This window comes from Acanthochromis polyacanthus, chromosome 15, assembly GCF_021347895.1.
Source record: "Acanthochromis polyacanthus isolate Apoly-LR-REF ecotype Palm Island chromosome 15, KAUST_Apoly_ChrSc, whole genome shotgun sequence".
NCBI lineage: Eukaryota > Metazoa > Chordata > Actinopteri > Pomacentridae > Acanthochromis > Acanthochromis polyacanthus.
Window position 1 is genome coordinate 22018184 of NC_067127.1, and position 14639 is coordinate 22032822.

The 14639-nt window shown below is 40.5% G+C and overlaps 1 protein-coding gene across 4 annotated transcripts in view; it reads left to right on the forward strand.

Annotated features, from left to right (window-relative positions):
• ltbp1 (latent transforming growth factor beta binding protein 1) overlaps positions 1–14639 on the forward strand; it is a 176225-nt gene that overhangs the window by 147567 nt on the left and 14019 nt on the right. For 2 of the 4 annotated variants that reach the window (XM_051959796.1, XM_051959799.1), the window contains 8 exons: positions 668–790; positions 2096–2221; positions 2364–2492; positions 6501–6629; positions 9575–9712; positions 11918–12079; positions 13853–13942; positions 14081–14215. In XM_051959796.1, coding sequence (XP_051815756.1) covers positions 668–790; positions 2096–2221; positions 2364–2492; positions 6501–6629; positions 9575–9712; positions 11918–12079; positions 13853–13942; positions 14081–14215 — 1032 coding nt within the window. The remainder of the gene's footprint in view (positions 1–667; positions 791–2095; positions 2222–2363; positions 2493–6500; positions 6630–9574; positions 9713–11917; positions 12080–13852; positions 13943–14080; positions 14216–14639) is intronic. The other 2 variants (XM_051959798.1, XM_051959800.1) reach the window with 1 other exon arrangement.

Sequence of the window (14639 nt, forward strand, 5' to 3'; positions counted from 1 at the left end):
ATAAACTGCATAATAACTACAAATACCAAGTGCCATTAAAGGAAGTTGCTACCTAGTACCTCTGATGTCTTTACCATTTGGCAGACTTTTTTGTCTGTGCACACAGAAAGCTGATCAGCATTCATTGTTACTTAGGTGAACACCACTAGATTGTTTCACTGGAGCTGTTGGTGTTTGCGCGTGTGAATCAACAAATCATGGAATTTCAATAATTACTCTGCAGTTGATTTTGGTATCTTGGAAAGCAAGTTTAATTATTAAAGATTGATTACCAAACCATTCTATGTTGCTGTTGTAGATCAATGCAATGCTGATCAATTATAATATGCCACTCTGCCTGTGTTTACCTGAAGTGCTTAGCTCTGAAGCGTTTAATCAGCTCTCAACATTGTGTTCCACTCCGACTATAAATCGGAGCCCTCACTGCTTTTCCTGTATGTGAGAAAACACTACAGCTGCAGTGTTCACTCACAGCTTGTTCACTGCTGTTTACAACTTGTCTTAACAACAGTAAATATTAATTTTCCAAGATAATTTACTAGAGAGAACACTGTTTATCTACTGTTCAACAACGAAAGCATTGATCGAAAACGTGAGAGAGACCCACTGTGTAAACCTTTGCATTCTGTTCCCTGATGTAGCTCTTTCATTGTTTGGATTATTTCAGATATAGATGAGTGCCAGGATCAGCAAGTGTGCACCAGAGGCCACTGCCAGAACACTGAAGGCTCCTTCATCTGTCATTGTGGGCCAGGCTTCAGAGCGTCATCAACTGGAGATGAATGTGACGGTATGATACATAGTAGTACCAGCACTTTGTACACAAACAGAACATATGATGAGGATGCTACTCATAATAATAATATAATATTAATATTTGAATTTTCCTCTGGATTAATAAAATATCTATCTGTCTGTCTGTCTTAAATTGGGGTTTGTTGCGTATGAAACACTGGAAGTCTGAATCTGTGCTTTTGATCATCTGTACAGAAAAAAACATTCAGCCATGATGTCGACTGCTGATTTCACCCGTGTTTTCCAGCATATAACAATCACCATATGGACATATTAACAAAGTTTTTAAAAATAATTTTCAGCAGAGAAGCCTACTGTCCACTTTCAGTGTCCACTGATCAATAGCACTGCAGTTGATGAATCTGTCCTAAAGGCTGCTGGAGGGCACAAAACTCCCCATCAGTAACGTGTGTTCTCAAATGTATGAATGTGTTGCTGTATCTGTTGTATAAATATAGTTACCTGTGTTGTGTTTTTATGAGCAGGTTGGTTTTTATTGTTGTTTTTAAATCCATTTTAGTTATTGGACCAGGTGCAATGCAGTTAACATAGCAAACTTCTGATGTATTGCATGTTGAGTGTATAGCATTAAGCTGGTTTTCAACTTCCATCCCTGGTTTGACTTTTCTGTGAAAGTTGACAAGGAGAACTGACACCAATAAAAACAGAACTGACATTGAAACTCACTTGCAGAGCCTTTGATTGAAAAGGCTGCCTGTCCAAATGTAGTTCTGTGGTGAGATATTTTGCGATTGTTGTTGGTGGAGCTTCTGGTGGCCCTGCTGCTGTCCTGTCTTTGGATGAATCCACAGAGTGACTGTCGAGCTGCTTTATTCAGGCATTTTAAGAAATCTTCTTTATGTAGACCGTAAATATACTCTGAGGGTCTAATACAACCCCAAGATACTTGAATTCTGTTTGAGCTAGTCTATTAGTTCTTTAAAAATCAGCAGCAACACTGAGCTCTGATTAAATGATTTGTTCATGGGTAGACATTTAATGCAGTTGCCTTTCATCATCATGCAAACTGAGCTGTAACCAATCATGTGTTTTACATGACGGCAGCAGGCATCATCATGTGTGTGACTGTCACTCATAGCAAGACATGTCATTGTACATAAAGTTTCATTCATCCATGAAATATGAACAAAACAAGCTTCATAAATTCAAAAAGGAATTAATTTTTAATCAGGCATTATTTGTATTTCCTATATGCTTTTTTTTTAGCTGTTGATTTTACTCATAATTTTAGACAAAAATCTACCCATGAATACGTCTATTTCGTGTGTTTATGCTCCAGATGTGGATGAATGTGTAGAGGAAGCCAGACCATGTCAGCCTGTAGGGGAGTGTGCCAACAACATGGGCTCCTACACCTGTACCTGCCCCCAGGGGTACCGACAGATCAACGGCGTCAGCTGCAGAGGTAAGTACTCTAGCAAGCACACTCTCTAGGAATGTTTCTGATCCTGGATGTCAGGCACTCAAAAATCGCAGTGCTCGAATGGACAGAGAATCACGCAGAAACATACACGTCTCTCAGTGGGTTTCTGTCTGTGTCGTCCCAGATGTTGATGAGTGCATGGAGGAAGCAGAGCTCTGTTCCCCCCACGGCAAGTGCCACAACACTGACGGATCCTATCAGTGTGTGTGTGACAGTGGATTCACTGTCAACCTCGACACGCCCTCCTGTGAAGGTAAGATGCAACTGCAGAGACAAGACGCACACGCACGCACACAGTTGAAACTTGCTTTTGAAGCATACTCTTGTTTGGCTAATATGGTTAATCATTTCTGTGTACAGGTACATTTTGTTTATAAATCACATAAAAACATACTGTGCTCAGGATAAGTCCCCTTGTAGTTTTCATTTCTTAATTATTGATCAGTGTTACAGAGGCTGACTGCTATACCTTTAAACCAGAAGTGTCAAGCTCATTTTAGTTCAGGGGCCACATACACCCGAATTTGACCTCAAGTGGGCGGGACCAGTAAAATCAGAGCATCACAACCTATAAATAACCACAACTCCAAATGGTTCCCTTTGTTCTCGTGCAATAAAGTACAAGTACATTCTGAAAATGTTCACATTTCATAAAATATCTGAACTAACTGAAAAGATTGAAACATGTCTTTGTAACATTTTATTAAAGTAGTTTTCAGCAAACTTTTCACAAACTGTGGATTAGTTTTGCATTACTTTCTGTGGTGGATTAATACAGATTTAGTACGTTTTTTAATGTTAATAAGTTGACTTTTCCTCTGGTATGACCAGCAGGGCAGTTTTTCCTCATTCTGGCTTAAAATCTGCTTCCAGGGGTTTGGGAGAAATTTCCTGCTAAACTTAAATGACTAACAAGGTACCCATTATACCTGCTGCACATCACCATGTTAATGTTGTCATTGGGAGCATTTGGATGTGCCTGATGCTGTTTCCAGACTACTCAGAATATATGTCCTGCTTTGGAAAAACAGGAACTCTGAGTCAGCAGCTGCTTTACATGAGATTTAATGCCAGTGATTCAAATGTGAAACATCTCTAGTTTTACCTTTCAAATCCTTCAAAGCTTTGTCGATTCATTTTGGAAGTCCCACATTTAATATGCACTTTCTTTGTATTGTACCAGCCAACATGAAACATGCATCATTGAAGTTCTCTCCCAAGATATTAGCAGTGTTAAGCTGCTAGTGTGCTTTGTCAGAAGTACTTGTTGGATGTTTCAGACTGGTTCAGAGGCTCTATCTTTCTACACTTTTTGAGTGTTTCAATTTTTAGAGGAGTCTGTGTGGGACAATTGCTTCAGTTTATTGAAATCATCAATCCAACATTCACACCATGATTGTTCAGCTGTGCTTAGCTAGAAAAAATAAGCCAGACTTTGACCTGAAAAGTTTAAAAACATCTGCTCATTCATTGGTTTTTCTTATATTTACTATTTTATGCTCTGCAGACAAAACAAGTATGAAAATTTGTAGTGGGCATAAAAGTGTCAGAAGAGTAAGTTACATTTTTATTTTAAATTCTTCACACTAGTCGTCTTCTACTTTGATAACAGCTTTGTACAGTCTTGGCATCCTCTCCACCAGCTTCATGAGTTAGTTTTTCCAACACTCTTGAAGGAGTTCCCACATGTGTTGGCTGCTTTTCCTCCACTTTCTTTTGCAACTCTTTCCAAACCATCTCCGTCGGGTTTAGGCTGGGTGATTTTGAAGGCCAGGTCCTCTGAAGCACATCTTGGTCTTCCTTACCAAGGGCGGTTCTCATGACAGCCGCTTTCATCACAACATATGATGGCTTTTGCAAATTAAATATTCTCTGTTGGACTGACCTTTGGCAGCTTTCCATGGCAGAACCTCTTACAGGAACAACCCTCTATTCTGCCCTTTCAGCCTTTCTGTTTCCATTGCTATGTTGGATCCAGCAGATTCACTGATGCTGTTAATGCAGGATGCCAAAACAACAACAAATAGTAGTTATGGAATATTGCTCCATCCATTGAGCTTGTAGGAAAAACAACAATGGAGGTTTATGTTGCAAATATGATGATTTTTTAAAAATGTTGTTGGTGATATTCAAGAGGAGAAAGTTACCAATAGACAAGGACCCTGACAGGGCAGAAAAACTGTGTCCTTTCTGAGTTAACCAATCAGGACTGAAACCTGCACAGGAATTTTTTTCGGGTCGCTCAGTAGTATCTACCCTGAAAAGCTGTAAAGGAGATTTTATATGCGCAGTTCTTGCAGCTGAAACCTGCACAGAGGTGTGGGCCTCCCAAAACCAAGTGTGTATTTCCTAATGTGTTATTTCATCATTTTGTTGACTTCCATCTATTCATTATCTACACACCAGTTAATCCTCATTAGGATCATGGGGGCTGCAGTCCATCCCAGCTGACTTAAGGTGAAGGCAGGGGACACCCTTTACAGGTTGCCAGTCTATCACTTGGCTACACAAAGGCAAACAATCACATTCAAACCTACAGACAATTTAGAGTTACCAGTTAACCTCAGTATGTTTTTGGACTGTGAGAGGAAGGCAGAGTACACAGAGAAAACCCACACATGCACAGAGAGAACATGCAAACTCCATTCAGAAAGATCCCGGGAAGTCTGAGTGGCGAACCGTGGATCTTCTGGCTGGAAAGCAGAAGTTCTGACCACCAAGCTAGTGTGCAGCCCCGTTTACTGTCATGTACCATGAAATTCCACGGTCTATTTATCTATCCGCATGTTTGCATCTTTTGTTGAATTATATCAGGAATCGTATTAAATAAACATATCATGTTTGATATCATTTCAATCACGTCTTAATGACTTCATCTTCTAGCTACAAGTTGAAAGTGCTAACCACCGAGCCACTGTGTAGCCCCTTTTGTTGCTTTCAGTTACGAAATAGCAAAAATAAAGAAAACCCAGATATGAGTAGGTATGCACAAACTTTTGACTGGTACTGTATTTTGGTTACATTTAATGTGACTAAATGCAGAATCATGAGTATCTTCCCACACAGAAAGACTGAACTGTGCATTGTTATCCCCATATTTTACTGATGTCTCCTCCCCACCTTGATGAGGTAGTTGGCTATTCTCATATAGTACAAATGTAATGGTAGCAGGAGGGCTTACCTAGAGGTATACGGCAAAATAAAATGAGAGTGTTGTTTATATGTTCTATGCTCGTTATTGTGTGTATTCTGTATTCCATGCTGCTGCACTGTAACTCACAACAGGCAGTTTAACTGAGACCAGAACCTTTCCTCCAAGTGAAATCAATAGGGTCAGGATATTCCACAGCTGTCATTACCATCAAATGACTATGATATAAAGACAGCTCATTCCTGCCAAGGAGAAATATTCAACATCCTTCCCACAAACACAGGACTACTTTATTCTAGATAGACGGTGTCAGCATCACCACCACGATGTCTTTCACAATGTAAGCACAACTCTAACATACCCACGTGGTTATTTTGATTCTTCTCCTTTTCTTTTGTCACCATGTCTGCTCTCATCACTATCCCCACATATCCTTCTTTATTCTTTCATCACTGGAGGAAAAAAAAAGAGGAGGAAATACTCAGTGGTTTCTTTTACACACACTGCTCCTACTCTCTGCACCCTGGCAGGGGTCTTGGCCTCTGTGCCAGAGCTGTTTTTAATGCCTTCTGCTGCTTCAGAAAAACAGAGAGAAAAGGAAAAAAACAAGAGGAAAAGACAGACGGAAGCCTTTGAGCTGACTGTCTAGACTAGGAGGGATATTTGTTGCTCTCTGCCTCATGATTTATGCAGCGGACTCGGACTCAAATGTGTGTGTGTCTACTTTTATGAAACCAATTAAACCACTTATTTTACAACTTTTTTTTACAACAGCTCCTTCAATTGCAGACTCTGTCATTATTCAGTTTAATCCACAGTATTCAATTTTCACCTTTCATGTTATTTCCTTAATCTGTTTGGAAGGAAATGAAGGAAGACACTGGAGAATTGTGTTTAATGCTGAGTGTGTGTGTGTGTGTGTGTGCGTGTCAAGTCAGCAGCTATTTGGCAGATTTTCATACACCGAAGTGTTTTACATCAATAAAATAAAATGTTAGAAAGAAAAGATAGTACTGGTGCTTCTGTGAGGTGTTAGAAATGAAAGAATGGGATGAATCACGACGTGAAAAAGCATCTGACATGTTTTTGGTTTGTTTGTTCCATTGTCAGATATTGATGAGTGCGGCCTCAATGAGACACTGTGTGGCCCTCATGGCTTCTGTGAGAACAGACTGGGTTCGTTCCAATGCCTCTGTGACCAGGGCTACCAGGAGTCCCAGGATGGCCAGAGCTGTGTGGGTAAGTGTGGGAGCTTTGGTATGTGTATATATTGTACTGTATTAACAATTTATACAGTATTCAGTGCTAGTCAAACGTTTGGATGCATCTTTTGAAATTTTTACTATTTTCCATAAAAAGAAGATATAAAAACTATGAAATAACATGAAGTTATGTAGTTATCAAAAAGTCTAAACAAGCCGAAATATGTTTCTTTTAGATTACTCAAAGCACCTAGTGTTTGCTTTGATTACAGCTCTGCTCACTATTGCCAGTATGTTGACCAGCTTCATGACCTACAGTGGTTTTCAGTGAACTGGTGAGCATTGTCTAAAGGTAACTGGTAGAATTTCTTACCTTCTTAATGTTTGACATCATTAGTTCTGTTTTGCTGAGTTAGTGCTGATATACAGTAAACAGCCCTATTCAACTGCTATAGTAATCTATACAATGAGAAGAACCACCGCCTCTCTTTAACAGACTGAACTGTTGTGCAGGTTTTAACTGTAAGAACTGCCCATGTAGAACCTTACTTAGGATTCTACTGCTGAGGTAGACCAAAAAAGAACTACTTCAGTCAGGAAACTCAAGTCATGGACATTGAACCAGAGAAAATCAGGACTTTAATATGATGAGTCTGGATGGGAGATTTTTGTTATCACAGCAAAAACGGTCTACTTTGAAGGAACTAAAATGTAAAAGATATTTTTGCTTTGTTTATACTTATTGTATTGTACTTAATTTCATGTATACTATTTCATAGTTTAGTGTTTTTAATTCTATTCTACAATTCAGTAGAATTCTGTCTTGTATTCTACCTCAACATCTTTCAGTTTGTCAGCTGCTACTAAAAGAGACTGTCAGGTTTCAACTTCATCAATTGTCTTATGTCCTTCAGCGTATTCTACTTGAAACGTCTAGAAACATGTAAAGATATTCAAAATGTTTCAAATATTTTAACCACAGAATTCAGATAGAAGTTGACATAGTTTATATTTTTCTATACTTGCGATGCATGTTTCACCTAAAAGCCTGGCTTTTCTCTTTTTTTAAAGGAAATGTTTGCCCTAACCACTGTTGGGAGAATTTATGAACTTGCCCCTCCCGCTACCTTTGGCCTCAGTTCTTCCCCTCAGATAATCTTTGAAGGCAACATTGCCAAGTGGTGCAGACACACCATCCCGATGAGAAATACATGGGACACATGTTGAAAATCAGTGGTTTTCCTCTAGTTTGGTTTGGAAAGACGAGGAACTGATGGGTGGTGGTGGTTTCCCCGAGCTAACTAGGCCCGTCCAACTCCCATCTACTCTCATTTCCTCCAGCAGGAAGGACTGTCAGAACTGGCTTCCCCCATCTGAACCCTGATAAAAAAACTTCCCCTACACATATAAACTCCTAGTGACCAACACCACCAAACAAACACAGTAAAGTACCAGAACTACAGTAGCAGCGAACAGTACGTGCTTTCTACACACTTGAACACACCTCCCATCTGTCCTTTGGCAGTGCCGCTGGGTCCCACCCAAGTTCAGTCCAGCCAGCTGCTTCCTCTCTGCTGCCAAACCATCACTGTACTGTGGCCCACATAGATGGATTCACTTACACACACACACACACACACACACATGCACAATCCTTATAAAACCAACAGCAGTGGTGTACCGCTAAATAATTACCTCTCTTTGTCTTCCTTCTCTCTTCCCCTTATATCTTGCCCTGTCCTGCTTTGGTTTTCCCTGTTGTCTCTGAGATGCTATCTTCCCACTCATCACTTCTTTTGTTTTTGTTCAGTCTCCCAATGGAGGCTTTGTAGCTGTACTGCCAATGTAAAACGTTCCTATTGGGTTTAAACTCTGCGATATGTTTCTCTCAAATGTTGAGAAATCCATCCAGCTACTTGGTTTGAACTTTGGGGAGAAAGTTAATGTGTTGATGTCCAGGATTCAGCAATTTGACAGCCGCTGTTTTGTTTTGTTTTTTACTTTCTAATCCAAAGAGGTCTCTCCTTCAGCCAAGACTGTATTGAAAAAATAATGCAAACTACCGAGTGTTAACTCTGCAAGAACATAGAAAAAAACATTATCCATGGAGGTGGAAAGCAAAGGCAACAGTAACCCAGAGACACAAAGCAGGTGTAACTGAATGCAGCTACCCTAACTTTTTAGTGCTGTGAACAATTCTTTAATTCCCTTTTGATCTATCCTATTTTTGTGTGGCTCTTGTACGAAACTGTGCCATATTTTCAAATTAAACTCAACATTCACTAAAAACAACCTGTGTAAGCCCAAAGTACAAGATTTAATTGATAATCGTATGCGGTACTTAAACTGCAGCCAGATGCTTCGAAGAACAGACTAGTCTCTTTGCTGTGCCACTCTCTTAGACAGAACTGCTTCAGAGCAGCTACAGTGGAGGCTTTACAAGCATGAACCAGTGTCCTGCCACAGCATATCAGTGTGGTTTCATATCATAATCTTCCACACCATCACGAAGCTTTGCTCTGCTGGTTGTGGTTGTTTGCATTGTTGGATTATTTTAGGGGCAGACATGAATAACAGGGTGGCACATATTTCACACATCCTTGTCAAGTTTCACCCTACTTGCTCATCCAGGAAAGCTCCTTGACACTAGTGATCTTCACACAATAAAAGGACATTGGGTAAACCACATCATTCGCCTCTTTAAATTGCTTTCAAAATGTGCTACTTTAGTGCGCTGTTAATTAATTGTCAGCATTGGATGTCTACTTGAATTCTGTTGTATTTCTTACTTTTATCTTCTTTTCATCATGCTTTATGCCATTTTATTAGATTCAGCTGTTATTTTCTTGTGTTGTGAAGCACTTTGTAATTGTGTTTTCGAACGTTTTATATATTTTACGATGTTTTGAATGTGAGGAGATGAATGAGCAGGCTCATTTTAAATGCCGTTTATTACTGTGTTGTTCTCTTCCTTCTCCACAGATGTGAATGAGTGTGAGCTGCTCAGCAGTGTGTGTGGAGAGGCCCAGTGCATGAACGTGGATGGTTCCTTCTTCTGCGTGTGTCCCAGCGGTCAAGAATACAACGTCATGAATGCCAAGTGTGAGCCCGTTCCCACAGGTGACCCACCGTCAGACTGACATAGAAACTGAAGACACTGCAGTACACATCTGGTTTCATGTTACCGCCATTTCTCCATAACTCTGCAATTTACTCCGATCAGACATAACATTATGAGCACTGACAGGTGAAGTGAATAACACTGATTATCTCTTCATCATGACACCTGTTAGTGGGTTGAATATATTAGACAGCAAGTGAACATTTGTCCTCAAAGTTGATGTTTGAATCAGGAAAAATGGTCACGCATAAGGATTTGAGCCAGTTAGACGACTGGGTCAGAGCATCTCCAAACCTGCAGCTCTTATGGGGTGTTCCCAGTCTGCAGTGGTCAGTAATTATCAAAAGTGGTCCAAGGAAGGAACAGTGGTGAACTGGCGACAGAGTCATGGGCAGGCAAGCCTTTTTGATGCACGTGGGGAGGAAGGCTGGCCCGTGTGGTCTGATCCGGCAAACCAGCTACCGTTACTCAAACTGCTGAAGAAGTTAATGCTGGTTCTGACAGATGTCAGAGAGATGTCAAAATACACAGTGCATCACATTTTGTTGAGTATGGGGCTGCATAGCCACAAACTAGTCAGGGTGCCCATGCTGATGCTGGTACCCCTGTGCACCACTGAAAGCACCAACAATGGGCATGTGAGCATCAGAACTGGACCACGGAGCAATGGAAGAAGATGGCCTGGTCTGATGAATCATGTTTCCTTTTACCCCATGTGGATGGCCAGGTGCTTACCTGGGTAACACCTGGCACAAGGATGCACTATGGAAAAAAGGCAAGCCTGGCGGAGGCAGTGTGACGCTTTGAGCAATGTTCTGCTGGGAATTCTTGGGTTCTGCCACCAATGTGCATGTTACTTTGACACGTACCACCTACCTAAGCATTGTTTCCCTTTCATGGAAACGGTATTCCCTGATGGCTATGGCCTCTTTCAGCAGGATAATGTGCTCTACCATAAAGCAAAAAGGGTTCAGGAATGGTTTGAGGAGCACAACAAGGAGTTTGAGGTGTTGACTTGGCCTCCAAATTCCTCAGATCTCAAGCCAACCCAGCATCTGTGGGATGTGCTGGACAAACAAGTCTGATCCATGGAGACCCCACCTCGCAACTTCCAGGACTTAAAGGATCTGCTGCTACCATCTTTGTGCCAGATACCACAGCACACCTTCAGGGGTCTCGTGGAGTCCATGCCTTGACGGGTCAGGACTGTTTTAGCAGAAAAAAGGGAACCAGCACAAGGTTAGGCAGGTGCTCATAATGTTATACCTGATCGGTGTATTTTCTTGTTGCTGAAGAAGACCAACACACTGTCTGATATAAACGATCTTTTTTGTTTTGTTTTTCCTTGCAGCATCCCATTGAGGAATAAGATCAATGAATGCCAAGTTAAGGCATAGCAAAACAATTGTCAAATTGTGTTAATCCCAAAGAATTGCTCCAGCTGTGATATCATGAGGATAGACTTCTTTCCAGACCTAAATGTGCATTTAAACTCCTTGAATTTCATGAAGTCTATTGGTTTAGTTTGGATTTTCTTGGACACTCACTGTAGGCATATCACACTCTAGAATGAACTGAGTTGTACTTGCTGGTTGTATGGCTGCAGATCAACTACTTTTTTCTATAGATGTATTAAGAACTGGATACCACCCTTAAATATGGCCCCTGTACACTAGAAGTTCTACTAGCTTAGCCCAGCCTCAACCGCTTGCTTAGTGATCTACACACCCTGGTTGTAAATGACATCACCAGCACAAGATGGCAGCACCCATTTCCAAGATATTCAGGCTTTACCTCTGAGGAGCTATCATGTCATCCATATGTATAGAAAGTCTATGGTCTTATGTGTTTGCTGAATTTTACAAAAACAGATGGAATTATGTAGTTCAAAACAGAAGACAGAAGTGAAACAAAAGTTCTGCACAATGCCCGCATTGGCTTTGAATTAATAGATTAAATCTCCAGTTAGAAATAAAGCAGCTCTGCACCGGGTATGTTTTAAAGTTCTATCATGTACAATGCAACAGTGGAAACTTTTTCCATGGCATGGCATTTATATTCTAAAACTGGGTGGCAACTGGAATACAATGGACCTTCCTGTGGAAAAATCCTAATTTCTGGGACAATCTAAGTACAAAGAGGCTGATGGGAATCAACTGGACCTGCTCTGTTTTTATTTCTCTCCTCTTCTTTTAATCTTTCAGCATCATCAGTGGAGCGGAAAGAGTGCTACTACCATCTGAACGATGAGAACCTGTGTGAGAGTGTGCTGACCAGCCATGTCACACTGCAGGAGTGTTGCTGCACTCTGGGAGCTGGCTGGGGGGACAACTGTGAGGTGCATCCTTGCCCTGTCAATGGTACAGGTGAGTGAAGGGAGGAGGCAGCACAGATGCACAGATACAGTGTTACTGCTAGACACACCTTGGGCTATATTTTAATAATTTATTGTACTGGAATATTTTAATAGTGTTTATCTCTGAATCTGATGCACCACTGGTAAAGACCAGTTTTACACTTGCGAGGACCTGGAATATCATGGCAGTCTTGAGTTTCCAATGACTCCTTCATCTGATGGTGTCAATGGATTCATTGAAACCTGTGCGTCTTTGTCAGAAAAAAATATTTTGGTTCTTTATTTGATTTATTTTAAGTCTTCTGGAAATATGACAACATCTACTGGGTCAAAAATGTGCATACAGCATTGCTAATATCTGAGTTAATGTTCCTTGACCATTTTCACCTGAACTAGGTGCTGTTAACAGTCTACAAGCTTCTGGTCGTATCTTTGACGACAGCTCTTGGCAGAATTGGTGCAGTTCAAGTAAAATGTTTGGCTCTCTGACACAGATTTGTTGCCTTCGCACAGTTCACAGATTCTCAACGGAGTTTAAGTCAGGACTATGGAAAGGTGATGGAAACCTTATTTCTAGTCTGCTTTAGTCGTTATTGTCACTTACGTATGTTTGGGATCATTGCCTTGTTAGAAAACCCAACTCTGTCCAAGATCCAACCTTCTGGCTGATGAGTTTAGGTTTCCCTGAAGAATGTGAATGCAATCCTCCTACTTTATTATTCCATTTACTTTGTGTAAAGCACCAGTTCCACTGGCACCAAGACAGCCCCAGAGCATAATACTACCACCACCATGCTTAATGGTATGGTTGGTGTTCTTGGGGTTAAAGGCCTCACTTTCTCTACTCCAAACATATTCCTGGTCGTTCTGGCCAGATAGCGCAATTTTTTTTGTTTCATCTGACCTCAGAACTGTCCTCCTGAAGACATTTTCTTTCTCCATGTGATCAGCAGCAAACCTCAGGCAAGCTTTTACATGTCACTTCTGGAGAAATGACTTCCTTCTTGTGCAGCCCACCAGCCAATGTAAAAGACGCTTTAGCATGGACATTGACACCAGTGTTCCAGCAGCTTCTGATTGATTCATTGCAGACCTTCTTTTTGGTGATTGTTGGTTGACTCTTGACCATCCTGACTAACTGTCTCTCGGCAACAGGTAATAGTTTGCATTTTCTTACTGATCGTGGCAGTGGCACAACTGTGCCATAACCATTATATTTACAAACAGTTGTTTGCACAGATGATTTTAGCATCTGTAGCTGCTTAGAAATGGCTCCAAATGACTTTCAGGACTTGTTAAAGTCAGTGATTTACTTTTCAGTTCTTTGCTGAGCGCCTCAGACTCTCCACTGTAGTGTTTGTGGATATGGATGAAAAGGGCCTTTTTACATTGGCTCAGAGGAGTTACCAGCTGTACTTAATCGTAATCCCTCACAAGAAGTTAGGAGGACACGACAATAAGAAAATTTTTACTAACACAGCTTTCTACATATTTTTGACCCACCACATTTTGTCATATTTCCATAAGATCAATTATAAATCTATGAAAGAACCACAAAGTTTCATTGAATTTGTAGTGTTTAAATGATCCCATTAAGACATTTAAGAGTTACGGAAATCATGAAAAAATCAAGACTGTCATTACATGGTATATATTTTCTTTACAAATGTATTTAAGCTTTTGTTGACAACTATATAACCTGCTTAATGCAGTGTCTTACCTCTTGTATCAACTGTATTTATGGACACTTAACCTCCCAACCTTCATATCTGTTCCATTTCAGATCAGTTTAACGAGATGTGTCCATCTGGAAGAGGTTTTATTCCCAGTGGAGACTTGCTATATGGAGTACCTACACCTGACAGCTACAAAGGTAAGATGAGTCTAACCCAAAGAGGTGCCAGACAGAGATCAAATTGTGTAGAGCTGTTTGATCAGTAGTGAGATGCATTCAAGTATATCTGAGCAAATATTGAATTAATACTGAATGAATTTCTCTGTCTGTTTGCAGATGCTGATGAATGTACACTGTTTGGTCAGGAAGTGTGTAAAGGAGGCTTCTGTCTGAATACTGAGGGAGGCTACGAGTGTTACTGCAAGACTGGACAGGACTATGACCCTGCAAAACTGGAATGCAAAGGTCAAGGTGAAACACAGCACAAACAGATAATGTGTGTGAGAGAAACCATGTGTTACTGATGTTACAACTATCTGCTGGGTGCTGCCTCTGTTGACACAAACTAGTAACTCCTAACAGGAAAATTATAGAGAACAAAATATATCGTTACATGGTGATCAGGAAAGAGGCTCTTATTGCAGATGTGTACATCAGGCAACCAAAAGCAAACTTTAATCAAAAAACTTCCTGAGCTATTTTAAAAATAGGTAGGAAAATCAATGGAAGGTGTAGATAGGTGAACAGTTTTAAGTCCAACAAAAGAAATCCACAGCATAACCGGGGGGGGGGGGACATCTTTTAAAGAAACACAGAAAGCTGTACCTTACAATGTACTTCAGAGCAGTCTCTCTCAATATTGTCTGTCATATTTTCTTCATCTAATAATCATGTC